General features: G+C 45.4%; 3 protein-coding genes across 8 annotated transcripts in view; 1 reads left to right on the top strand and 2 right to left on the bottom strand.

The window, feature by feature from the left end:
• The first annotated feature begins 79 nt into the window (after positions 1-79).
• UCK1 (uridine-cytidine kinase 1) lies at positions 80-4980 on the top strand. The gene is made up of 6 exons (XM_035341303.1): positions 80-252; positions 1344-1440; positions 1552-1694; positions 1814-1908; positions 2967-3015; positions 3424-4980. The coding sequence occupies exons 1-6, from the start codon at positions 114-116 to the stop codon at positions 3609-3611; spliced, it is 711 nt and encodes a 236-aa protein (XP_035197194.1). The 5' UTR covers positions 80-113; the 3' UTR covers positions 3612-4980.
• A 1554-nt stretch (positions 4981-6534) lies between these two features.
• Positions 6535-19747, bottom strand: POMT1 (protein O-mannosyltransferase 1). 2 transcript variants are annotated; one of them, XM_035341301.1, is made up of 21 exons: positions 19625-19747; positions 19094-19217; positions 18281-18424; positions 17884-17990; positions 17242-17292; positions 16758-16904; positions 15734-15845; positions 15064-15129; positions 14406-14499; positions 13786-13941; positions 13053-13183; positions 12678-12773; positions 11196-11288; positions 10507-10603; positions 10323-10415; positions 9690-9810; positions 9227-9324; positions 8611-8724; positions 7944-8070; positions 7122-7299; positions 6535-6878 (listed from the first exon to the last, which is right to left on the bottom strand). In XM_035341301.1, exons 3-21 carry the CDS (start codon positions 18400-18402, stop codon positions 6704-6706), a joined length of 2178 nt encoding a protein of 725 aa, XP_035197192.1. In that variant the 5' UTR covers positions 18403-18424; positions 19094-19217; positions 19625-19747; the 3' UTR covers positions 6535-6703. The 2 variants fall into 2 exon arrangements, with proteins under 2 accessions (XP_035197192.1, XP_035197193.1); XM_035341302.1 differs by having other exon boundaries at positions 19094-19213; positions 19625-19718.
• A 295-nt stretch (positions 19748-20042) lies between these two features.
• PRRC2B (proline rich coiled-coil 2B) overlaps positions 20043-25129 on the bottom strand; it is a 49834-nt gene continuing 44747 nt past the window's right edge. For all 5 annotated transcript variants that reach the window (XM_035341919.1, XM_035341920.1, XM_035341922.1 and 2 more), the window contains exon 32: positions 20043-24742. In XM_035341919.1, coding sequence (XP_035197810.1) covers positions 24602-24742 — 141 coding nt within the window. In that variant the 3' untranslated portion in view covers positions 20043-24601. The remainder of the gene's footprint in view (positions 24743-25129) is intronic.

The raw sequence follows: 25129 nt of genomic DNA, 5'->3' as shown, positions 1-25129 counted from the left end.
GGGGGGCGGCGGGTTAGGGGCGGCGGGAGGCCCCCAGCCCCGTCCCGGTGCCGCCGGGGGGGCGCTCCCCGGGGCTCAGCCGCCTCTCTCAGTCCACAGTGTGCGAGAAGATCATGGAGCTGCTGGGGCAGAACGAGGTGGACCAGCGGCAGCGGCAGGTGGTGATCCTCAGCCAGGACCGCTTCTACAAGGCGCTCAGCGCCGAGCAGAAGGCCAAGGCGCTCAAGGGGCAGTACAACTTCGACCACCCCGGTAAGGGACGGGCGGGGGGGGGGGGGGTCTGAGGGGGCCGAGCGGCACCGGGCGGTCACGGCCCGTGTGTGGCCGCTGGGCTGACGGCGGGGCTTGGCCTGGGTCTGTGCAGAGACCCCCGGTGGGTCTGGGGGGGTTCCACGAGCTCCCTTACGGGGTCGGGGTTCTTATGGGGGCGGTCGGGGGTGTTACGGGATCAGTCGGGGTCGTTACGGGGTCGGTGTTTTGTTATAGCCGCACCTGCGCAGCCTCCTCCCTGCCTCCCAGCCGCGGTTTTCCCAAACGGAGCTGAGACCTGGTTGGGTTGGCTGGAGGCCAGCTGATGCTTAAAGGGCTTGTGGTCAGCGAGCAGTGCTGGAGGCGTGGGAGGGGACAGAAATGTGTTTCCCCCACCAAAGCCCTGGTTTGTATTTCGAGTGTACCTGCCAGTTTTGTGAGACCTTGGAAGTTGCTGCAGGTAGTTACTGCCTTTAACCACACCACTGCACGGAGCGATGCAGGAGAGGTGGAGAGCAGCCAGGCCTGCGTGATGCTCTCGTCTCAGCTGTTGAAAGGCTCTAACAAACCACACAGCCTCCCAAATTCTTTCCTGGTATTTCTTGTCCACATAAACAACTGCTCTCCTTGCTCAGGGGCACACTGCGAATTGCAAATGAAACGATGCCTTTGGCTGAAGTCTAGTCTTGGCTGAAGTCTAGTGGCTAATGCTCTTGAAAAGTATTACAAGCGTCTGAAGTTTTCTAAGCTACTTCCAGCTATCAGGCTTCTAGAGGTGTAAAAATTACGCAGTTACCAAGTGGTATGGTAAAGTTACAGAATTAACAACTTCACATTTGGATTTTTAAGCTCAGTGTATTGTTTCTAGAGAACAGCAAATTCTCTCCCCCTCATTTCTGTAACCAAATATAACAACTGTAATTTGGGTGGGGGGTGTCGGACTGCGGCTGGTAGGAAAGAATAAGCTCTGAGTTCCTTTTTTTCCTGGTGGAATACTGGATAACGTGCTTTTCCTTCAGGTCTAGGAAATCTGAGCAGAGCACTTGATATAGCAGCCTCTGAACTTCTTCCTCTTTCAAACCTTCCTCTTGCAGACGCTTTTGATAATGATTTGATGCACACAACCCTGAAAAATATTGTTGAGGGGAAGACAGTCGAGGTGCCCACCTACGACTTTGTGACCCACTCTAGGTAGGTTCCAGTTTTGTGCAGTTGATATCCCCAGGCACAGCTGGGACAGAATTCTCCATGTGGTGCAGGCCCCACCTAACAGCGTGCTCTGGGTGTTTTTTTTCACGGCAGGCTGGCGGAGACGACTGTGGTTTATCCTGCTGACGTTGTTCTCTTTGAGGGGATCCTGGTTTTCTACAACCAAGACATTCGGGACATGTTCCATCTCCGGCTCTTTGTTGACACAGATTCCGACGTCAGGCTGTCCCGCAGAGGTACTGCACTGCTGTCGGAGGCAGTATCGGCCTGCTTCTGCCGGTGTTCCTCATCCCTCCGCGTGCGTGTGGCAGAACTCATGTTTTTTTTTATTATTATTATTATTTTCCTGTTCTAGTTCTGCGAGATATGAAACGCGGGAGGGACCTTGAGCAGATCCTCACCCAGTACACCACGTTCGTCAAACCTGCCTTTGAGGAGTTCTGTTTACCGGTACTAAATGTCTCGCTATCTTGATTTGTGATTTCTGGGGAGAAAAGGAACGGCCTCACCTGGGGGTTAGCTGAACTGTAGATGCAGTAGCATTGGCAACAGCTTTTGGTATTTATATTTTATGAGCGACTCCAATATTTTGCCCTCTGCCTCATCTATAGCCATTGCAAGCTGCCTGTTTAATGAACCTAAGGCTGTGTCCCTTCTTGTAAGCACCAGGGAAATCTCCAGCAGCCACGCACCTTTTCTCACTGCTTGCCACAATGACTATTGTAGCATAGGTTCTTTTGACTGGGAAAACTCCCTCTCTGCATTTATTCTCAAGTCTTACAGGAAGAAAGAGATTGGTCTTGCATACAGGCAGATCCTGTAACTCTGTCATGGTCAGCCTCTGATTTTCTCCAGTGTTCCCTGTTGAGAGTCTGCTGGAAACCAATTTAGGTCCTCACATCATCAAATTAGTTTGTAAAAACCCTTTGAGGACAAAATCCTGTATGTGGATAAAATACGATGGAAAAGAGTAGCTGAGGTTAGATCAAGGCAATGCTGGGATATGTAAAAGTACTCATTAGGAACGCTGAACTTACTTACTTAGGAATGCAGCCTTTTTATAAGTAGGAAAAAAATTGAAAAGCAGGGGCCATGTGGATGGTAAAAATCAATGAAATGCCATCAGAGGCAGGAAGGAATTCCACACCTTGGCTCTCAGCAGAGATTTAGCAATGGCTTGTGAAATGCTGATTAGATCCAACTCTTTACAGACTTGAGCCTCGATGTGACAGCATACTCTTTTGAAGTGTAAAAGCAAGTACCCTCCACACTTGGCTACTGCTTCTACCTGGTGATTAACTACAAAGGGACAGTCAGATCAAGCCCCAGCCTTAGATCCGCTGTGTGGTACCCAGCATAACTTCTAAATTACTGTGACAGAGAGCTTTAACTTACAACACCAGAGCATAAAACCTCCATCTTTGCACTCAATTTCTGTTTTTAGCAGTTCCTTAGAATAAAACTGCCTTTCTCCATTAATGGTCTCCATCACCCTTGCTGTTTTGCAGACGAAGAAGTATGCAGATGTGATCATCCCCCGAGGAGTTGACAACATGGGTAAGAGCGAGTTTAGTTCTCTGCCTGATTTCTCTGGGGAGACCACGTATGGGGCTGGGGAGAGCACGTGGCACACCCCTGCCTTGTTTGCATGCTTTTAAGCGTGCAGTGTTTTGCTGGTGAGGAGAAAGCTGCTCAGCCTGACCTGGATTATCAGCTGCTCAGGCTATAGAGGGCTGGAACAAGCGATGAGGAATTGGAGATGCAAAACAGGACACCAGTTCTAAAGCTGATGTTGGAATTGCGGGTCCTTGCTGAGATCTGACCTCGCTGCAGAGGGTCGGCATACCTTCATTTAAGGGCTGGTTGTTAAAACTTAAGTTGGACGGGGCTGGATGCTCCGCATTTTCTAGATAGTTCAGCCAAGAAAGCCTACGTGTGTCCTGTATTTCCCATTCCTCTCTGCAGTTGCTATAAACCTCATAGTGCAGCACATTCAAGACATCTTAAACGGAGACATCTGCAAGTGGCAGCGAGGGGCAATGAACGGCCACGGTCGGACCTACAAGCGCCCCTTCCCTGAGCAAGCAGAGAGCAGCAACGTGCTGGCAGCTGGCAAGCGGTCCCACCTGGAGTCCAGCAGCCGTCCGCACTAACCGGTCAGCCCGAAGGATTTGCCTCTGGTCCACACCAGCACTGAAGACAACTTTGGGAAAGAAAGACTTCAACAAAGTGGTTGGTGAAGTGCCCTTTAAATTATCATAGCAGCAGGGGGGCTGCTGGTGCGAAACTTCTTGCGGAGAGAAGAGGAAGGAGTTGGACTACTGCCCCTCTCCCCTCAAAATCCCCTCCCCTGTCTCCCTGAGATGTCTGATCTGTTCTGTTACTCAATGAACTGGCTAAAGGCAGTTCTGCCTGCCTTTTGACTTTTTAATTTTCAAAATGGAATCTATTGCTGAAGCCTCACCTGAAAGGTGAGTGCTTCCAGGTATTTAGCAAGATGCCCCATTCCCTGATGCTGCTGTTTCCTAGCAGGAAGATTAGCTGCCTAGACAGTCTCCTTTTCCCAGACTAGATCACACCGTCTTAATTCAAAACAAGCAGGTGCAGTCCTTACTCTTCTCTGCCTTGCTTGGTACCTTGAGTTCTGGCACTGCTCTCCTGCTGGCCGACCTCCTTTGTAATCTGTAGTGGCTTGTGGGGGCAGGAACTCACCTGCAGGGTAATCCCTCCCCCAGGATAAAACAGAGACAGTCTGGGACAAACGGAGACTCTCAGCTCATTGAGAGGCCAGGCCCAAGAAGTGGTGTGATTCTCATTCCGAAGTGATACCTTCAGGACAAGCTCCTGAACCTTGCTGCACTGAATGCAGAGGTCTCAATTTTTGTACCCTTGAATGTCAGTGAATGTATGAGCTCCAACAGGATTGAGTTGCTCATGGAAACAGAAACCTGACCTTGTCAGTATTAGTGTCGTTTAGGGCATTTCTGTACTGCTGGTTGCAGATTCTGCTGGGCGGAATCCGTCCGCTTCCAGAGCTGGGTGGTAAAATTGGCAAGGGGGAAAGCTGTGAATTGCAAGACCCTCCTTCTGATGGCACAAACAGCTGGCTGGACATGTTTCTACTGTCATATACAGTCACAGTGACTAAACTCACAAATGTTCTGGTTTTCTAACAAAACAATCAAACAAAAACACCACCACCATCAACATAAACCAGACAAGAAGCTGGTAGTGTAAGCACTGACAGCTAAGTTGCTGCAGTTTATCCCCACATAAGTGATACTGCAGCAATATAAAGCTTCTGGAAAAATATCTGAAATGAAGTTGGGCCATTGAAAATGTCCTTGTTGTATCCTTCTCAAATCTGTACTTAGAGTAATTTTAAGAATGGGTTGAGGGGAAAATGTTAGGAAAAGGAATTTTTTCATATTTGATGATAGTTTTTTCTAAGCTGGAGTCTGGCTGTATTGTTTGTGGATGTGTTACTTTGGCTAATAAAGAAATGAAGAAACCAACAGTGAACAGAAATAACCATTTTATTTAAAAAGTGTTATTGTGCTACAGCTACTATCAGCAGAAGTTGTACAAAAAGGAACACTTCTGGAGATGCTCTTAGACTCAACAGTTCTTTCTCACACTGACTCAATTATCGTAGTTCTGTACTGGCTGAAGCTTTAGAGGGGAAAAAAAAAAAAGAACTGCAGTCAGCATGTCCTGGTGTTGTCAACGCTGGATGTCAGTAAGGGCTGGTTATCTAGTGAGCACCACACTTCAGCATTATAACAATGTAATGCTCAAGGGAAGGCTATTTCCTAATGGCTGCTGGGTGCTGTTTAGGTCAGAGTGACAGAGCATGAGATGCTGCACTGAAGCACTAGGTATTTGTGCAGCTTTAAGCAGTCACTAAATCTTACTGCGAATGACAGGTGTTTGATCATAACTGCTTCACGGGGAGAAGATCAAGGCAGCCTTGAACAGCAGTTGTTATGGCAGTAAGGAATGCTACAGTAAAAAGTCTACAGTAAAAAGCACCCTGGTCTGTCTAGGCCTGATGTTCTTGGTCAGCTTTGATCTTGAGTGCAAGAGCCTGCTGCTGCAGCCAAAAAAAAACAACAAAAAAAAACAAACCCCACAATTGTGGCAACAGTACTGTGTCTCTCAGTGAGTGCACAGTGCTATTACATGTCCCCCATAAAAAGCCCCCTCAGTCCTTAATTTGCACCTTCTGCTACTTTATGAATTCCCCTGCTGCTGCAAGTTAGGGCGTGGGCTGGTACCTGCACCGCTTCTCCCTTCACGCGTGTACACGTCAGAGCAGGTTTCCTGCATGATTCGTTTACCTTGCTCAGAGTTCTCCCTCTGAGATCTGAGGTGTAACCCCGTAGCTCAGAAATAACTCGCTGCTGCTGCTGCTGCTAATAGCAGGCCATAGGCATTAATAAAAGGGCTGCAAGGCCTCCGGATGTATTTGGCTTTGTCTGACTTCGTGGCTTGCCCTGGAACCTTGTTTTAGCTTGTTTAGCTTTAACGGCAATTTTCTAATGCCCAATTTATCTTACTTCTGCTTAACAGTATAAAAATGCTGGTTATGCCACATGATTATACATAGAGAAAATGAACACGTTCTGTGCAAAATGACCTATTTATACTCTTAGTTGAGTTCTTAGTGTAGAGAAATGTATCGTGCAGATGAGTGCAAAGGCACTGAAAGTGGGGGCATGGAATACAGGCATGGAATGATGCTGAAGACTGTAGCACATATCCCTGATAGTTAAAAATGTGAATTTTGGAGCTGGCAAAACCCAGAGTAACAAAGCGAATAGAAAAGTGCCCAATATGATGAGGAGTGGCTGTTTATAGGGACTTCTGTTGCAACAACGAATTGCAGACCAAAGTGTATAGGTGCTGGAAAACACAAAATGGCCCCAAGTGCAACACAGAGCAAGAAACCATCACCGTACTCCCAGAAAAAAGGAAAACCCCTTACAAGGTACTTTTCCCAGCAAAGGCTCTGGGATACAGATAACTTGTAGACCCAGACCCAGAGGGATGGGAGGGGAAAGGGAGGTACTTTAGCTATCTGTAACAATATTCTTTAATAAAAGTTGTTATTTTTTTTCCCCCTAATTAGATGCAGATTACTGGCAATTATTTGATCGGCCTTAAAAAGAACCTGCTATACTAACAACAAATTCTTGGCTTTGCATAAAAGGTGTGTTTCCTTTTGCCTGTAACAAGGTGAGTGTTACTGTTTTCGGATAAGGATGTTCCAGCTGTCCTTCCAGCGCAAGTCCTTGAGTTCAGCGACAGACAGTGAGGGCTCCCCATAGGTCACAGGGCTGAATGTGCAGTAGACGAGGTACACTGATGAGAACCAGGCTACGATCAGGGCTCTGAACATGGCCTTGGGAAGCAGCGATCTGGGATGAGAGAAGGAAAGAGCGGACAATTACATCAATGCTAGGTGAATGCTCCATCCAAAAGGTAGATGTAAATATTGTTTATTATTTCTAAAGGAAAATGTGCTGGGGGGGAGGAAAACACACACACACAAAAAGAAAAACCCCAAAACCCACTGCTTTCCTGCAGCAGCCTGCCAAGGTGCCAACCCTGGGAAAAAAAAACAACACATCACTTGTCTATCATCTGTAAAAATAGAATACCTGCAGAAATAATCGCTGAGATGCTGTAATACAATGGGAATCAGGAGAATCTGGAACGTGAGGGCAGGCAAGTAGTGGTACAGGAAAAGTGTCTTCTCCATCAGGAAGAAGGGCAGGTAATTCACAGCCCAGCCTCCAACACAGATCTCCCCAGCTGATACCCACAGCTGCCATGCATCTATGGGAGACAGGAGAACATCTCTGACTTGCATCATCTCAAAACACAGGCCCTGGAAATTAAAGGTTCTAAAAGGCCAGCCATTTACAGTGTGTTTATTTTTGCCCCCCCCCTTTTTTTTTTTAATAGTTTGTGCTAGTATGACCTTTAACTTTACCACACTTAAACTGAGGGGAATGGTTCTAATTCTTTTTCCATGCCTTTATGACGTACCCATCAAGACAGGTTACTGCCACCATGAAGCAGAATCGCAGCACATCAACAGGATATATCACCAGAAAGGTCAGCATAAAACTGCCTGGCCACATGGAGGAGGTGGAACCTCTGTTGGAAATACCACATCTAAAATAAATCCCTCCCCATACAGCCAGTACCTATCTCTATTATTTTTATATCTGGCACAAAAGATCTCAGTAGAATCCAAATCTGACACCTGGAGCTCTTTTATGTCCAGGGAATGACTCAAATACTATGCTGGCTGTTGGGGAAAAAAGGAGATGCTTTATACTTTTGTGTGTCCCAAATAAAAATGTCAGAGTTAAAGGGCAGGAAAAGGTAATTGCCAAGCACATAGTTGAAAAAAAATGTGGTTTTGGGTCTGTTAAAGTTTAATAGACCAAGAGCCACCCCCAATGGAGTCAGACCTTCAGGAATGTCATAAATTTTTCTCCTTCGTCGTACCAAGTACCACAGGGACAGACACACATAGATCACAGCAGCGACGTTAGCTGAAGCCCAGGTGAGAACATTCCCAAGGAGATGGATCTGGGCCTGTTGGACAGAAGATGGTCTAAGCCAGAAGGAACATGCTGCAGTTCTTTAAGTAAGTTCAAATATTACCTACACATACATGCTCAATTAAACTTCAGCATGTGCCTGGCCAGTAGTCTGATCTTTCCTGAATGAAGCAAGCAGATAAACTTTGCTGCTTTAAGACTCTTTTGTGATGTACAGCAGTTAAAATATACTATTGGAGACAAACTTTTCTAAATTGAATTAGTAATGGAAACTATTAAAGTGCAGTTTTCCTTTTTAAAAAAAGTGCAAGATGACATGATTTAATTAAAATAAATCGTGGTCATAGCTGTATCACAAGACAAACAAACAAACAAACAAACAAACAACACACGTTCCCACCTCTCAGGAAAAGAATGTTTGCTTTGAAACGTTAAAAACTCTTGAAGGTGTCCATCCTGGACCACCTCCTTGGCTGGAACTGCAACCCTGCTCTCACTCATACTTGAATACATATCAGCACTGAAGTCTGCTTCCTTCACCAGGTTCACATTTACTCCCACCTCTTGTACTTACACCAGAGGTCGGGTGTAGCCAGTAGGCAATATTTGTATCCATTGTAATCCAGTCAAGAGCAGAGGAGCTGTACTTATGTTCCGTGTCTTCATTTTTCAGTGTGAGTATCTTCCACTAGCAAAAAGTAAACAGAAGGCTTTTGGAATTAGAATGATGACTGAGACAGCGGGCATAGATGAACATCTTCAGATGTAAGATGGTAAGTTCTTAACCTGAGGTTGGAGAAATATTTTTCATATTTCTTACTGGATATTTATCCATAAAACAAGTCTTTTATTTGTTCTTATATAATTAACTTTTCTTAGTGAACTTCTGAAATGTGAGTAAGGGGCATCGAGACTACGGACTGCACACAACACAATGCTTCAAAGTTCAGCTTCAGAGAACTTAGCATGCTAACTTCTCTTCCTCTCTTCTTTTTTTACACACTTCTAACTGTAGATGACAGTTTTGCTGTCATCTAATGCCCAAGTGCATTCTTTCTTTTTTTTTCAGTGAGGAAGCCAAACTACTCTGTCAGCAAGGAAGAACCAAGGAATTCTCAGGCTCAGAGTCTGCAGAAATGCTTTGGTTCCTGCAACAGAAGAAAGGGTGAAGGGAACAGGAAGACGTTCACCTGTAATTCTGTGAACTTTGCCATGAAGCTGAGGTTTTTACTTATGTCCATCTGTGTGGGAGAGTGGAGTTCCACTTCTCTCTCTTTTTGCTCTTGGCCTGGAAGAAAACAGCATGTCTCAGAAATAATAATATAACAGCTAGAAACCTAGAAAGGGGAACACCCATGTGATGCACCCTTAGTTCCTCACACTCCAGGAGGACTTCAGCACTACATTTACAGGAGCTACCTGAGGAGACTTGTAAAGATTCTGACATTGTGGTAGAATCAAAGCCCACTGAACGGCTGTCCAGACCCACTACTGTGTCTGAGTGTGGACATCCCCATGTCAGTGATCCTGAGAACATCCCTGCTCTGTCCCCAAAGTAATTTCTCCAGACTGAGTCCTTCCACCAATGCCCCACTGCAGGAAGCCCCTCTTTCAGTCACAGAAATTAGCTTAGAGAGCATGGCTGAGACGTACTTTTCCCATATCTGTGCTCTTCCACATTCCACACCATGCTCTGGTGGTAGCCTTTGGACAGCTTCTCTCCAACCACCTCTAGCTGCCGGTATCCCCACTCAGGTAAAGACGCTCCACTGAGCTGAAAGAGAAAGACGGTTTTAAACTTACAGACCTGACAATCTGAACCTCAGGCTGGAAGTTCCTAGGCCCTGACTGAGCAGCTGATCACAGCTAGAAAGTATGTGAAGAGTCACCATGTAATACCATTTGAACAAATACTACAGCCATAAAGTCAGTGATTCTGGCAAGCTCTGAGAAGAGATCCTTCACTGTTCCATCTGCTGTCACGTACTACACGGACTCAGCATCAATTTCTGAGGCCATATCTAAGGCTCGGCTGTGTACAATGGTCACAACCTTCTCAGAAGCAGGACAGCTCTGCATCCTGTGAAAGAATGAAGCCATGAGTACAATCACCTGAAACACATGCTGCCCTTTTACCATACTGAGCAAGTTTATTGTTTCCTTTATTTTTATTTTGTTATTGGTTTTATGTGGTTTATGTATTTAGGAGCTGTGAGATTAGTAGTTTATGACATTATGAGTTGCATGGAGGAAAGGCTATAGGCAAATAAATATAAATCCACTTACCTTTAGCACTGCAGAGGTGTTCACGTGAACAAACCTCACTTCTGACAGAATTGTCTTCCACACATCTGTGTCAGACTCCCGATTTACAATTTCCTACGACAGTGAGATGACTTCTCATTAGTATTTTGTCTCAGTTGTTTCTGTTGGAAAATGATGAGCTCCTCCCTTCCCTTTGACTACTCACCACTCTCCAGAGGTTCTGTGCTGGCATGGAGACATTATAATCAATATAGCAGGAAACTTCTTGGGAGTGGGGGCTGAGAGGGGCAGCAACATCATGCCTGTAAGACAAAAAACAGCATTCACAGATCCTCCAGTACTATTTTCCAAATCTGTTAAAAAAAAAATAAACCCATAAAGGTACTGGATTGCCTTAGAGCAGATTCAGTAATAAAGCAAATAACCCAAGTAAGCCATTCATACAGGCTGCACTGTTTACGCTGAAGGAGAACACTCCCTGCTACCGAGAGCTGCCAGCAGCAGGCACAGAGGAAGCCAATGCAGACAACTGCCACCCTGGGCTGATGAACAAGCACCGATTGTGACAAACAGAGATGCTGTTCACTTGGGTCTCCAAAAATGAACAAACTAGGTTTGGAAGGGACATAGCAAAAGCCCAAGCTCAGGATGCCCCCCTTCCTGGTGTGTATGATATTCAAGTACAGGCTGACTCCCTCTGGGCAGCAGTCAGGACACCATTTCATGCTGCAGCCTCTGCAAAACAGCCAAGAATCGGTGGCAACGAGCCACAGCACAATGAATTCTCCCACACATCCTCCTGACTTTCAGAGCGCACCCTACATGCAGGTGTTTGCCACCAAAGTCAGTGGAGCCATGAGATGATTTTGCATTTTGCATGAGGGAAGGACTTACGTGTTGAGGTACCGAGTCGTGATGCCGTGGACCAGCTGCACGATGTGTCCGTGCCGGACAGGACGGGGTGGGTTACTCACCACCAGCTGCTGCCTGGTGGAGTGACACACAAGAGGAAGTGGTCACATTCTTCTATCTAAATAATGCAACCTTGTCATGAACAAACCGTTAGGTCAAGATGCTGAAGATAGGGACTGACATTCGGGCAGCAAGATGGGAAATCCAGACAATTTGTAGATTGTACCAGAATGGAAAGAAAGCTCATTGTGGCAAAGGCAAGTTAAGGGCAGAATGACTCAGGGGATCAGTGATGGGACACCGACACCCCAGTCATTATGTCAGTGGTCTGAATCTAGGTCAGTCAGGAGCAACTTCAGATTATTCCCACCCAACAGCTGTTTGGTGGCCTCAGTGAAATGAGTAAGTGCTTCAGTGAGGTCTGGCAGGTGTTCTCACTACAGCCGATGGCACTTTTGGCAGGATCACAAGAGAGATCAATGACTAACATTTCCACCACAGAGACCAAGCTCTCATCTTGCTCCTGGACAGGGCGAATGCATGTTTTGGCAAGGGGCGACACTGCAGTTCACCTAACTGCTGCCTGCACTTTGTTGTTCTATAGAACTTCACATCCTCCAGGGTTTATGGGAGTCCTGAGTTTGAAGGTAAGAAGATACTGGGTTTCTGTGGATCTCACGAGGAGTCTGGTAGAGTCCCCATTTGAAAGGTTTGCACTATGGACAAACTTTCCCAGCGTGGATATGATTTATAATGACACACAGGCCTTTGGTAGGACTGTTTATACAGTTCCCAGAGCAACATAAGAAACCTACAAAAGCAACTTTTTGATCACTATAAAACGATATCACACAAGAGCTTTTACTGGCAGAACCGCAAGAACAAAGAGTCCTGCTCCTTGCTGACAGTTACAATGCCAAAACAGTTTAGCACAACCAAGCCCTCTCAGGCACAGACACCCACTTGAAATCTCTCCTGATGTGGCAGACTCTACAGCTCATCTCACACTTTAGATACAAAGAAATACTCTGTCTGCAAAAGTGATTTCTCTTGTCTTCTGAGACCCATTCAAGTTTGATGAAATTCATCAAAACACTCTAATGCCATGGCTCCCACACTTCAAAAAGCCAAACTTCACTTTCATGCAAAGCACCTAAAGAGTTCCATCAGCCTCATGACTCTTTAAAGTTCCCCTTGTACACAGCACAGCCCATGTTCTGGCAGATGGAGTTCAGACAGAATTTCTGAGTCCTCGATAATGCTTTTAACATATTGAGAAGGACTGCAAACAGCCACCCTTACCAACCCTGCAGCTGAAATTACTTGCTCATGATCACAAATGGCCTCTAAATCCATACGCAGAGAATACTAACATCCAGTCCAAGCTGTGCCCAGTTTAGGTTTTGGAAGTGTACTGAAGCTATGCTTACAGCAGCTTGGCATTTAAATATTTTGCATACTCACATTCCAGGATCTTTGACAATCCACCAGTTGTTCACATCCTTGAAGGGATAGCAAGTCACCTGCTGTTGATGGGAACTACCTCGGCCATTCTCATACCTTTACAGAAGTTAAAAAAACAGTACATTTCTGTGTACAGTACATTTCTGTGCTGTACATCATGTGTAACAGTACATTTCTGTGCTCAACGGTCACTGCAATACAAACCAGCACCAGATCACTGGCTCCATTCCTACACAGCACAGAGAATCTGTGCATTTGCAGTGTTCTCTGAAGGTTTAAGGAAGACATTTGCAGGACCCAAACTGAGATACCTGCACTGTCAGATGAAGAACCATACTTTCACCCTAACAGTACAGAACCAAACAGATTTCTCACCTGATGGGGTAAGTATTCGTGTGAGAATGGAGCCAACACTGCATGGGCTTGCCCAACACGTTCCGCAGAGTGATCTGAGAGCCATAGGCCACCTCTAAGGGCTGACCCTGAGTGATTCGAGCCAGCCCACCCTGAGAAGCATAATGAAAGGGTAAGTGGAAAGAAGCAGAAACAACCCAGAGGCTGTTTAGATTCTATTAAGAGTCACTTTTTACTTTAACGTGGTTGTATCTTAGCATAATGCCTTCTCATCTGGTTTTATCTACAGAAATCATATCTTGCAGCACCATACTCACAGAAAGTAAACACATCAAAGCCTGCAACCCCTACAGGGTCTTAGGAAATATCCCTAAAGCCATGCTATTTCAAGAGACAGACTAAACACTCTTCTACTGAAAATCACACAATCCTCCTTTAGTTTATGAAGTCATCACTTAAGAGTTCAGCACTTCTACTTCTGCGGAGTTTCCTGTACGAAAGGACAAATCTTCAGCAGAAGACTGAACATAATGTTCTTGGTTCACTGGGAAAAGCCTTTCATCTGCTATTAGGATTTCAGTCCTCATTTCTTCAACTTAAAGCAAGTACTAGAGCAGCAGTAAAATGACATAAAGGAACAAATGTGCAGGATCACAGGAATGAGAATGCAGACCTTTCTTCTAACTGTGAACAAAAGACACCCCTCCCTCAATTCTCCCCTAATAAATTAGTTTCATGACCACAGTTCATTTACCTCTAAGCTGGCTTGGAAAGCACTTGTCATAATCTGGTCATGAGGCCCAGAGCGATACAGCAAAGTCAGGTGAACATAGAAGAAGGACAGGTACATTGCCACGGGGATGATGATGAGGGCCAGTCCCCTAGCTAGAAAATGGCACAGTAAGGAAACCTAAAAGAACACAGAGAACTCACTAGTTTCATTCTCCACCTATTAAAAATCCTAAAAATGCCCATTGGTTTGGCTTTTTTTGTTTGCCTTTTTTAAGTTTCCCCAAGCACCCTCACTCAGCTGTAACTCTGAGGACAGCTGGATCACTTCAGTTGAGAATTTGAACTGGAGCCAGCAGGAGCTCTGTGAACCACTACAGGTTTTGAGTGACAGATCACCAAGACATGGATAAGAGCAGAAAAGCCAGTCCTATGTATATGTTTTTCTTAAACTTAACTCCATCTTCCCCAGCAACTGATCTGGAGAACTGATTTATGGCATGAGAGTTTGCAGGCCATGACAAAGAACATTAGTGCAAAAAAACAGCTACAGACAGCATCGTTATCTGAGGGCTCGCAAGGCATCCAGCTGGCTCCTGTTCTGAGAAGTTACACACAATGTATTTTGCATGTTGCACCACCTACATTTGACAAGTTCTGGTTTCCTAACATGTGCCAGAAGTGGAGTCCTGCAATGGCCAAGAGCAGCGTATAGGTAAACAGGCCCATATATTTCACTCTGAAAAGAGAGCGCATAAAAACTCAACAGGGTTCAAAACTACACAGATTTCCTACTATTACTTAATGCATGATGTAAACATTCTAACTTTCTCTTGAGCCAGATGCACTTAAGTCCGAGGGCTTAGATTCACGACAAGTTTGGTACAACAACATAAATAAGCTTTAAGGCTTCAACACAAGATGATGTCATTTGTTGGGTCGTTACAATAAATAACTGCAGTGACAGAGAAACCTCTTGGTAACAAGGTGCCAGATCACAAAGCACAGGTCTATAAATTCTGACTTACTGAAGCTTCAGGTAACAATGAAGGAGAGGTGAAATGCTGATGCTAACTTAAAGCATAAAGCTATCTCCGAGAAACATGTTTTGCTCTTCCCTGGACCTTCTTATGCCCAGTACTGCTCGCTGTAAATTGACATCCTCTCTATAGAAACAGTCTAACTCATAAAAACTCACAAAGAGGTCCACTCAGAAAAGCACCAAGAAAAATCTGAAGCCCCACCGATACCTCAGATGGGAGGCAGGAAAGCCAGCAGGACAGACAGACATGCCGTCACTTACCCAACCGCACAAGAACAAGCCACTCCAGTCAACAGAAGCCAAGCCCACCAACTTGCAGAGAAGGAACTTAAATAAAAGGACAAAGAAAACAACGTTAAGGTGCTATCTGGGCACGTTCTTAGGATCCTGAATTTAGGTTATTTGACTTAAAAAAGCTCCTCTATTCCTTACTCTACTCAGAGGTATCTCATTTTGAACCTCCCAAGCCGCAGACTCTCAGCCCTGGCCTACAGGATGTTCTTAAATGTACCTCTCTGTGTTTGGAAAAGCAGCACTGAACACTACCTGCCTTCTGCTGCTAAAAATAAAAGAAATGCATTAAGTCACTTGCTGGCCTCAGTTTACAGATGATTTTATTTCACTAAAGATTACTTTAGTTTAACCTCTGCAAGGATCAGAGAATGTGTGAAATCACAAGAAAAAAGATCTCTAGATTCAGTGCCTGTAATTGGTATCGAAGGAGCATAAATAACCTATTATCCTCAGTGTTTGTGATAAATGTGGATAGAAGGAAACTTTACAATATAAAATCTGGGTGGGCAAAGGAGCGCTCCCAGGGGATGTTATTTTTATTATAAAATTACAACCTTGCTTCCAGTTAAAACTGTCAGTCTGTGACAAAGAGTCACCACAGGAATACCCAAAATGATGGGACACAATCCAGCTTTACCTGTGCCTCTGCAAATTGTAGAACTTCAAGTAGGACAAAACCCCAAGTAGGATAAAAAAAATCAATATGGATTCCAGGAGCATGAACCTTGACTGAGTGATCAAAGAATTCTCTGTTGGAAAAGAGACAGATAAAATTAGAGAAACTTATCTGTAGGCAAGTGCCACGTCAGACAATAACATCATTATGCAACAGAAGGACCTTCCCCTTCAAGGACAGACAATTCGTATGCAATCCTGCTGGCTATAACAGGGAGGTGTTGGGTTAAAAGAACAAAAAGAACAAAAACCTTCCAGCAGGAACAAAGTACATGGCCAATAACTGTCTCCAAAGACACAGAGATGGACAAGCAGCAGAGTCTGTCAAGAGGCAGATAAAGCTGCTGTGCTTGCCTACAAAGGCAAAGAAAATCAATGCTAGCAGATCCAGACACGTGCTTCTGCAAGAGTCGAGGCAGTGACCCAAGCAGGCGTGATGACAAAACTTTAAGAAAGGGAGCTGCAAGGAACTGCTTTGTGCAGGATTCCCCAAACCAGAACCAAAGCAGCAGTGAGCTAGAAGTCTCTCCTAGTTCCTCCAGAGCACTAGAGGGTTGATGAAAGGCTCTTTCTCTTTCAGGCATCTTCCAGCAGAATCTCAGAGAAAAAAAAACAACCAAGATACACAGTGTCAGTGTCAAATCACGGTGCAAAGGCCACAAGCAGTTTGGAGATGAAGAAATTTGATGAGCTCCACCTGTAAGTGGGGTGATCCTGCTGTTATAAACCAGTATGTTGTAACTCGTCCTGTAAACCTCTGAGGATCAGAGTACTGGACTCCTTGGATGCAAGAAATGTGCGTGAGGCTGTTAAGGCTGCCCACTTTGCTCAGTAATGAAGAGAACTAACAGTATCTTGTATAAAGTCTCAGCCCAGAACGGCAGCCTGCCACAGAGCTCTAAGGATGAGAGGCACAGCAGAGACTGATACAGGTCAGGATTGTTCTCTCCCTGTATGAAGAATGGGTTTCCAGGGAATAAACTTACCTAAGAGAATCAGAAGAGCACCTCCAAGCGCGGCACAGTGGGAGAACTGCAGTTCTACCAAGATCTGGTATGCTAAAGGGATACAGAGAGCACCAGCCAGCGCCGGCAGGAATCGCAAGGACCAAACGGGAACGTTCATGCTATATTCTGAAATCAGAGATAGCAGTCACACACAGATTTGGAAGATATTGATTGCAGAGAAGCCTGATCAGTACAGAACTCCTTACAACTATAACTACATTCAACAAGTTGAATTTAATTTCTGCTTATCGTACCTTATTGACAGGCTTGTACAGCTTAAACTATTTTAACTGATTTTAAAAGTTTGTGCTATAGAATCATAATGTCTTAAACTTCTGTCAGAGAACAGCATAACACTTCTTTAAGAGAAACTGAAGGCGTCACATAAAACGTTAGGAATCTGTCAGCCTCTGAAACACTGCTTTTTTCCCCAGAGAATGAGACAATGAAGATACGTTCTTACCAGCTCCAATCCTGTTCCATAAGAAGTTTCCATCAAATCCTCCTAAGTAACCTACAGCGTAAGCAACAATTCAGAATTTCCAGTGTGAAAACGAGTATAAAAGCGGGTGCTAAACTTTTTCTGGAACCATCTCTCAAACACACAGCTTCTCCATGCATGAAAGCCCTCTTTCCTAAAGGATCCTCTTTTGTACTGATTTGCCTGCAGCAGTGCTTGATAACGTGCAGAGGCATGAAGCATATAAATTGGGAACAACAAATTCTCAATGACAACGTGACATGTATATTTAATCCCTCCTTCCCATACAGACACTTTCTTGTTGTGCGTATCTCAGCTACAGAAAGGAACTCAGGCCTGAAACTCTGCGTGTTGTCTACTCTTTCTGGTCACTAGCAATTATCCTCTTTATCCACAGGACTGGATAACAATGAGGTAATGGATACACGGCTCCATCACTTCCCCAGTGCTCATAAAACAGCCCCGTGACACTACTAAGTCAGGGAAATCCTAATTCTCTCTACATCAGGATCTCTCAGCTGCCCTGTGCCTTTTCCCCAGCGAGAGGATCTGGTAACTCATTTCTACCCAGCACTTCTCTCTTCCTGAGCAGCAGGCAGTTCCCAATTTCAGGAGGCACCCTACCTCCCAAAGCTAGCAGCATATGGCCAAAAGGTGGGCCGCTGTCATCGACGAAGAAGATTCTCTTCATGTAGAGGGAAACGAATTGGCCATAATAAACTTCATCAAAACTGAAACGCAAGAGACAGAAACACATTAAGTCCAACCAGAAGTATCCTCCTGGCTACAGAGAGACTAGGGAGAGAAACACTGATCCACTGGCAGAAGGCAAATAATACAAGGAAGCACCATAGCTTTGGCCCCCCTACCTTCCCCTCAGGGGCTTCTATTAGGGAGACATTATCACTTTACACACAGAGACTGACATCAGGCCAGCTCTGCTCTGCCACTCCTGCATTCTTACTCACAAATACTTTAAAAAGTTGTGTTGGTCAAGTAGGAAGCAGACTATTTTACTCACACCACAGCACGGGGATAGGAAAGCCCCCAGAGCCGGCTTACTAATCCCATCACAGTCAGTGCCACGAGGTTCACATTTATCTCCGCAGTAACCACAACCGGGTTCTTCAGAAATCCCAACATCCTGTCAAAGGTCTGTCCAAACCTTCAAGGACAATCAGAGAAGCACAGCAGTCACCATTTCGCTCAAAAGCTGGTTGACAACAAGCAGGCACGACTCTGCTACTAGCAGCTCATGGTAACTGATCTTCTGAAGGTCTTTTTTTTCCACATCTATGTGTTTTCTGCTACATCTACAGTAGTAACTCTGAAAATGAAGTTACTAAACTACTGTCTGCCCACACACACCTAACTTCTCACCTGCCCTACTTCTACAATCATAGTTTTTTTTTTGTCATCAACAGTAAGCTGGGAATTTTGCATATTCCTACAGTGCTCCTGCAGAAACACAAGCGTTTAACTCAAACCTATATTTTGCTGCTGTTTGTGCTAAGCAAAGCTCCAAGCCCCACTGATGCTACTGATAGGCAAGCCATGTGCTCAGACACCAGACTGCTCAAGTAACTTTAAAAAGAAAAAAAAAAAATGGTTACTTCCTTACAAACTGAGTGTATTTGGTTGGGGGGGGGGGGTACAACCCACAAACATCCTCCAGCTAAAAAAAGCAGGCTACCTGCGAGGGTGATGTAGGACTGCAGCACAGCCTAGTGGGGGAGCGCTGCAGAGCGCAGGAGCGAACTGTTAGGCTTCCAGAACTGCTGGAAACGTGGTATGCTGTCAGGAACTGTAAGCAATCAGTGCTGCACCTCCTCACCTCACTGTCCCCGCCAGTTACTGGAATGAATCCTTCTGCGTGGCTTTGGTGGGGGACCAACAAAGCAGGACGTGAGCACATCGCCACCACTAGATGTGGTGCCACTGTCCTCGTCCCTTGCTGCCTACAAAACACAAGCACTGGTCAGCTCTGCATCGCCCTAGGGACCAGCCAGAAGCCCCCTGCCAAGCTGGGCTCTCCCCCCGCCTACCCCTGGACAAAGGCCGGCCCCCCCCCCCCCAAAGACCCCCTGATGGGGATGCCCCCGCTCCGGGCCAGTCCCCTGCTCCCCGCAGGAGCACAGCACCACCCCCACCAGGTCCCTGCACCTCCCGGAGCCCTGTGAGAGGTGCTGCCTTGTGACTGAGGGGGGCAGCAGGCCCCAGCCCCCCCCCCCCCTGAGTGAACGGCACCCCCTGACCCCCCCCGCAGCCCGCGGGCTCTATGGGACCAAGGGGACCCGGCCTCGAGCCCTGGGGAGCGGGGCCACTGATCCCGCCAGGCCTCGCCCCCAGCCCCCCGGAGCCTTACGGAGCTGTGGGGGCGGCAGGAGCCCGGCCCCAGGCCCCCAGGGGAGGCGGCGGCGCCACCGGGAGCCGGCCCCCAGGAGATGACGCCCCCCTCACCGGCCCCCTCCTCCGCACCTAGGAGGCGGCGCCGCGATGCCGGATGTGACGTCAGACGCAGCAGGAAAGCGGCCGGGCGCGTTGCCATGGCAACGACTGCCGAAGGGGAAGGGACCGCACTGTCATGGCGGCTCTTCGCTGGGTCCTGGCAGGGTACAGACGCACGCCAGGACACGTCGCTGGGTCCTGGCAGGGCTACGCAATTTTCTTTAAAATCTTAAAAATAACCCCATTTGCTTTAAAACTTTTAACTAAAAAAACGAGAGGAAGGCCTTAAAAATTTGAGAAAAGCATAACCTGCTTTATTTTTTTTATTTTTTTTATTTAAATAAGGAGAATTCTTTCATATGGAAAGAGCTAATACAATCACATATTTGAAAGGAGAAACAATAGGTACTGAAACGAGGAAAAAGGGCAATAAAGAGTGTGCCGCAACTGGCCTGGTGATGCCGTGATTCGAGTTCCGGTCCAAGTAAAAGTTTCCAAAAAATATAAACAGGTTGCACGTTACACAATTATCCATCGTCTGCCCTTTCAAATATCTGGTCTACATGAAAAGACAAAGAGAGGAAAGGCCAAAAAAGATTTACTATACAGGTCATGAGGTTAAAAGCTGTAAGGAGTACAATATCCCCTTGAGAAACAACAAATGCAATTTATACAGAACCAGAGGAAGGATTCCAGCTAAGGACGACGCCTTGAGACATGCTAAAGGGTGAGCGCCTCGCTGCTGCTGCTGTGATTCCAGGGTCACGGGGGCGGCCGCAGACCTCTTGAGCCGGCAGGGACCCATTAAACACAAGAGGGTGCCCACGGCCACTAGGAAAATGTGGTGGTCTTTGGATCAAAACAACAATAAAAAAAATAAACGTAGGTGGACTGCTGCTGTTGCATCACAGTCAGCAGTCTGCTTCAGCAAAATTCGCGTTTCCTACTGACGGGCCACAACCAAGTATCCCGATGCCTGTTGTAATTCTTACAAGTGCAGCTTTCTTGTAAGGAAACTAGGCTGCTGTACATTGAAAATAACCCACGCTACGAGGAATTAACCTGTGCTTAACTAGTCAGAAGCAAAACAGAAGGTTAACAAAATGCAACAGAACAAGACCTTCGCATGCAGTGGTGCTCACTTCAAAGTGAATATAGTAGCCTGCCAGAAGGTGAGACATAGCAAAAATGCTAAGCTCATTTTTTAATATATATCTATAAATACACAGGAACCACAGGGCAGCTTGTAGCTTTGCAGCATTCTTGCAAGGAAACTGTTAAATGGAGTGCCTCTCTGCATGAGCACGAACACATGTGGAGTTCAATGGGCTGCAAACACATTCAGAGGGACTGACTACTGACTGTAGAGCTGTCACCTGGCAGAGCCAGGAGTGAATTATGAGAGATCAACAATACCTGTTTCACTGGTGACTGTGCTGCTTCCACCCATCATTTGCTTTTTTCCCCTAACCTCTTTTTTTTTCTCCTCAAGAGCCAAAAGCAGGCTGAGCTGGAGAGGAAAGCAGCACTGAATGCAGCTGCTAGGCCATGAATCACTGCATATAGAGCTGGTTACGCACGTGCTTCAGACCTTCATCTGCACAAAAAGCAGCAAAGTCAGTCTCTGAATATTTGTGCCTCACCCATTTTTGCTGAAAATATGGATCCCACCTCTCCCTCCCACTGCACACTGCACCTTTCCAGCAGAAGGAGCCTGCAATTTAGTACCAGATTTCCAGTAAAAGCAAAAGCAACTCGCAAAGGAATAAATCATCAGGACCCTACCCTTCAGCAATATAGACGGCAAGCAGAAGTATCCCCCTATAAACCATCTCAACATTCAATACATCTCCATTTTCCTCTTCCCCAAGTTGACCTTTTAATCACTGTACCAGCACCCCGGCATTTCTGCACCTTGAGGATCAGACCTTCCTTGCGACTCGAGAGCACTGCAAAATGCAGTAACCTCAAGCTAGCTTTAAACAAAAATACACGCCAGAGAAGGATATTGCACCTTAGAAATTTGGGCTCTAAAACTGCTTTCCAACACACAAAACTCCATTAAGTGAAAGAGCGTCTTGCCAACTGCAGCTGACAGTCACGCAAAGGAGAGGAATGGAATGAAGCTCACATGCATTTCTTGGCCTTTCCTGCACAGAATAATTCAGACATAATATATAAATAGAGCAGTGAAACAATTACTTTTTCACCTAGACCTACAACATCAAATACGTATAAATAAATTCTAGTGTTTTATTCTGTTGGGGGAAGGATGAGGGGAGTTAGAAAGGTGACCTTTTTCAACAGGAAGTATTGTAGTTCTGATGGCATTTACACCAGAGGGACTGCAATATCTTGCATCTAGCAATAACCCAATTTCTCCGACACATTTGACCATTTTAAAGTCATATAGGTGGGAGGAAATAGGTTAGTGTCTTTGTAAAGCTTAAGTAGTGTGTTTAGGGTAGGAAAGAGATGAGAAGAAGGGAGCCTGGATAAGTCTCTTTAGCCATTACAGTTAGATTCTGAGCTGATATTAGCTAGGGCCAGCTGGGCAGGAGGATAATAAAAAAAAAGAACAAAAGACAATTCTGTTGTTCATGATATTTCAAGGAAGAAAAAAAAGGGGGGTGGGATGACTTACTAGTGGAGCAATCTTTGGAAAATGTTGGGAGCAGGACTAGCAGATGAGGAAGCAGGTCTGGGAGATGTTTGAAAGCTAAGGAAATATTTGTCGCTTAATCTCAAACCCTGTACTCTAGGGAGGTACTCTGGCACACACTGCTCTGAAGTTAAAAATCCACAAAACATGAGGGGAAAAAAAAAGAGCTCTTACTTTTCCTTAAAAGTACCATCCTATCCCTTTCCCTTCGGGTTTTCTGCCACAGTCAAGGGAGACACCTGTGGAGAGGGAACATACTATTTCTAAGTTAGTTTAGGTTTCTAAGCTCTTTTTAAAGCTACTGTATAAAACTCTTATTTATACCTAGCTTAAAACTTCAAATGCATCCCTAGAAAGTTATGAAGGATCTTTCCCAGAAAGGGGGAAAAAGGCAACAAAAAAAGAAACAAGAACACCTTTCAGATCCCTTCCCAAATACATTCTTTGTTCAAAATATCTTCTTTGGAACCACCAACAAATGACTTGCTGCCATCTAGCAGATGCTGACGGCACAACCAGTTAGCAAGCTATCACCTACTGCAGAAATGAAGTTTTCCTTTCCATCATTTCAGCGTGACCAGCCTACTTGACATTTTGAAAGAGCTAAACAACACAAACCAGGTTAGCTGAAAGTAGCTGAGTTTACTTAGGACTACCATCAGCTGAGGGACTCCAAGCACTTTGAGGAACTTGCAAGTCCCTCCTAAAATCTACATACACATGCGCACACACGCAGCACACAAACCAAAAACCAAATAACCAAAGAAATAAAAACCCAACCCACTCCCACTGGGACCCTCCTTTCATATATCATCAAATACTGGTGAGGAAGTGTAAGGTTGTGACACTGTGCATGTGCTATTACATCAAAACTAAAGAACCGTTTGCTGTTCACCTGGGGAAGGAGATCAAAAGGATGATTCCAAACTGGCTCTGTAACAACGCGCTTCCAACCGAAAAAAGGAGGTTCCAAGTGTGCTAAAAAGGCTGCCTTGCAGAGGGGCTCCCTTACTAATGCGTTTCTATGCAAATTTTACAAGAGGCCATGACAGGAACAGAAAGACCGACCAGGGGAAAAGGGAGAAGAACAAAGCTTAGGAGAGCAGCCCCAAGGGATGAGCTCAATATAGAACAAGTCTCAGGAGACACGAAGAATTAGAGCGGCCAATAGGGAGCATAAGAGAGCATCACAACTACAAAAAGTAGTCCAAACAAACCCGTTGGTGCTAGCCAACTCTTCTGACCCATGTGCGATGAGGAGATTTCGCTTAGGAGATTTTACATTTTGTAAATCCATGATTTACATTTCGCTGCATGTTTGGCAGTCACTAAAATAAAATCTGAAACAAACAAAAAAATAGATCCAGGAGCTTGCAACAGAAAATTTGGTGCTTTTCCTTAAAACGAAAATGCCGCATTTTGTTGTGCACAAGGCACCCCAAAGCTACAATTAAAGTGGTGCAAGTTTCAAGATTAATGTACTGACTCACTATATACCTTTAGTACAGATTTCTAATGCAAGCAGTGCTTCTAGCTTAAAACAAAAATACTGAAATATTAATGAATGCCATAACTGTCCTGTGTTGTTTTCTTTTTCCACTTAATCTGAAAGGCTACATCATCTGGGAAAAAAAACACTTAAGCCAACTCAGTTTAGGAGAGTCTTGATTCTAAGCATAGCACAGAACCATGTATAAAAACTAGGGAGGGTTCTGTCAGAACATAATTTTAGTTAAACGGACTTATTTTCTGGAAGGAATGGGGAAAGCAGAAAGAAGGGGGGAAAAAGTGATAGAACATATAAAAGTTCTGCTATAAACAAGGATATAGCTTCTTTTTTTTCTCTGTAAAAACCTCAGCTGCCTTTAAAATGAAAAACCTCAAACTAACCCCTCTCCCCCAGTTGCCACTCTGCTTAGACAGAAGTAGGGAAGGAGAAGGATGGGCTTTGCCAAGTGAGCTATCACAGCTACCTGTGCATGGGGCAAAAAAAAGACAAAACAAAAAGGCTCGAGCCACTTAAAAGTCACACGGTTGGTTTGTTTTAAAGCAAGCAGGTCAATGTCATATCCACTGTTTCAAACTGCTTTGTTGGAAGAGGGACTTGGATGATGTCGCTGTAGTCAGTCAGTGTGGGGTGGGGAGTAGGTCTGGTGAAGTTTTCAGGAGATCCAGTGGGGTCCAGTCTTAGCTGCAGTGCCTCTCAGGACCAGCTGGGCATCGGAGGTGCTCCTAGGCCTTGCTTTCCTCCACTTTTACTGCCTGAGGTTTGATCGCTCCTGTGCGCACTGGCTTCATCTGGTTTGTGGATGCTGTTTCTTGCAGCTTTACTGCTCCCAGATTAGCTTTACTTTCATCCACCCGCTGCTTTGCCTTTTGACACACAGAAAGGAGGCATTAGATAGCACAGAGACTTGGAGGCAGATACAAACACCAACCATGACCATCATTCATGCAAGACACCGAATTTGCTCCAAAATTCAGATGTTTTCTATGCTGTCACTCTTTGCTCTCCCTAGAACACCTTATGCATAAAGGTCTCAAAGGTCCCATAAAAACTCAACAGAAAAAACATAACCATAAGACAATCTAATTTCTCCTGACCTCCAATCACACAGCGTTACTCACGGGCTCGGTACAGTCCCCACCCACCCATCCACTCCTCTTGTTCTCCCTGCAGGCAAAACAACTTCCACGTATAGCTTTACTACACTGCCATACCCTCTCGAGGACAAGGCCCGAGCGTGACACTAAAAGCAC

This window comes from Oxyura jamaicensis, chromosome 17 (genome assembly GCF_011077185.1).
Source record: "Oxyura jamaicensis isolate SHBP4307 breed ruddy duck chromosome 17, BPBGC_Ojam_1.0, whole genome shotgun sequence".
NCBI classification, from domain to species: domain Eukaryota; kingdom Metazoa; phylum Chordata; class Aves; order Anseriformes; family Anatidae; genus Oxyura; species Oxyura jamaicensis.
Note: the sequence above shows the minus strand (reverse complement) of the source record. Positions and strands in the feature narration are given on the sequence as shown.

Bases quoted from the DNA above. Each gene is read 5' to 3' on its own strand.
- UCK1 (XM_035341303.1), top strand. From the start codon at position 114: ATGGAGCTGCTGGGGCAGAACGAGGTGGACCAGCGGCAGCGGCAGGTG. The intron at 1,695-1,813 runs GTACTGCACTGC...TTCCTGTTCTAG, and splicing joins CGTCAGGCTGTCCCGCAGAG to TTCTGCGAGATATGAAACGC. The intron at 3,016-3,423 runs GTAAGAGCGAGT...TCCTCTCTGCAG, and splicing joins CCGAGGAGTTGACAACATGG to TTGCTATAAACCTCATAGTG.
- POMT1 (XM_035341301.1), bottom strand. From the start codon at position 18,402: ATGTTGGGATTTCTGAAGAACCCGGTTGTGGTTACTGCGGAGATAAAT. The intron at 11,289-12,677 runs GTGAGTATGCAA...TCACTCCACCAG, and splicing joins ATTGTCAAAGATCCTGGAAT to GCAGCAGCTGGTGGTGAGTA. The intron at 9,325-9,689 runs GTACGTCTCAGC...GTTTTCTTCCAG, and splicing joins AGAGCACAGATATGGGAAAA to GCCAAGAGCAAAAAGAGAGA.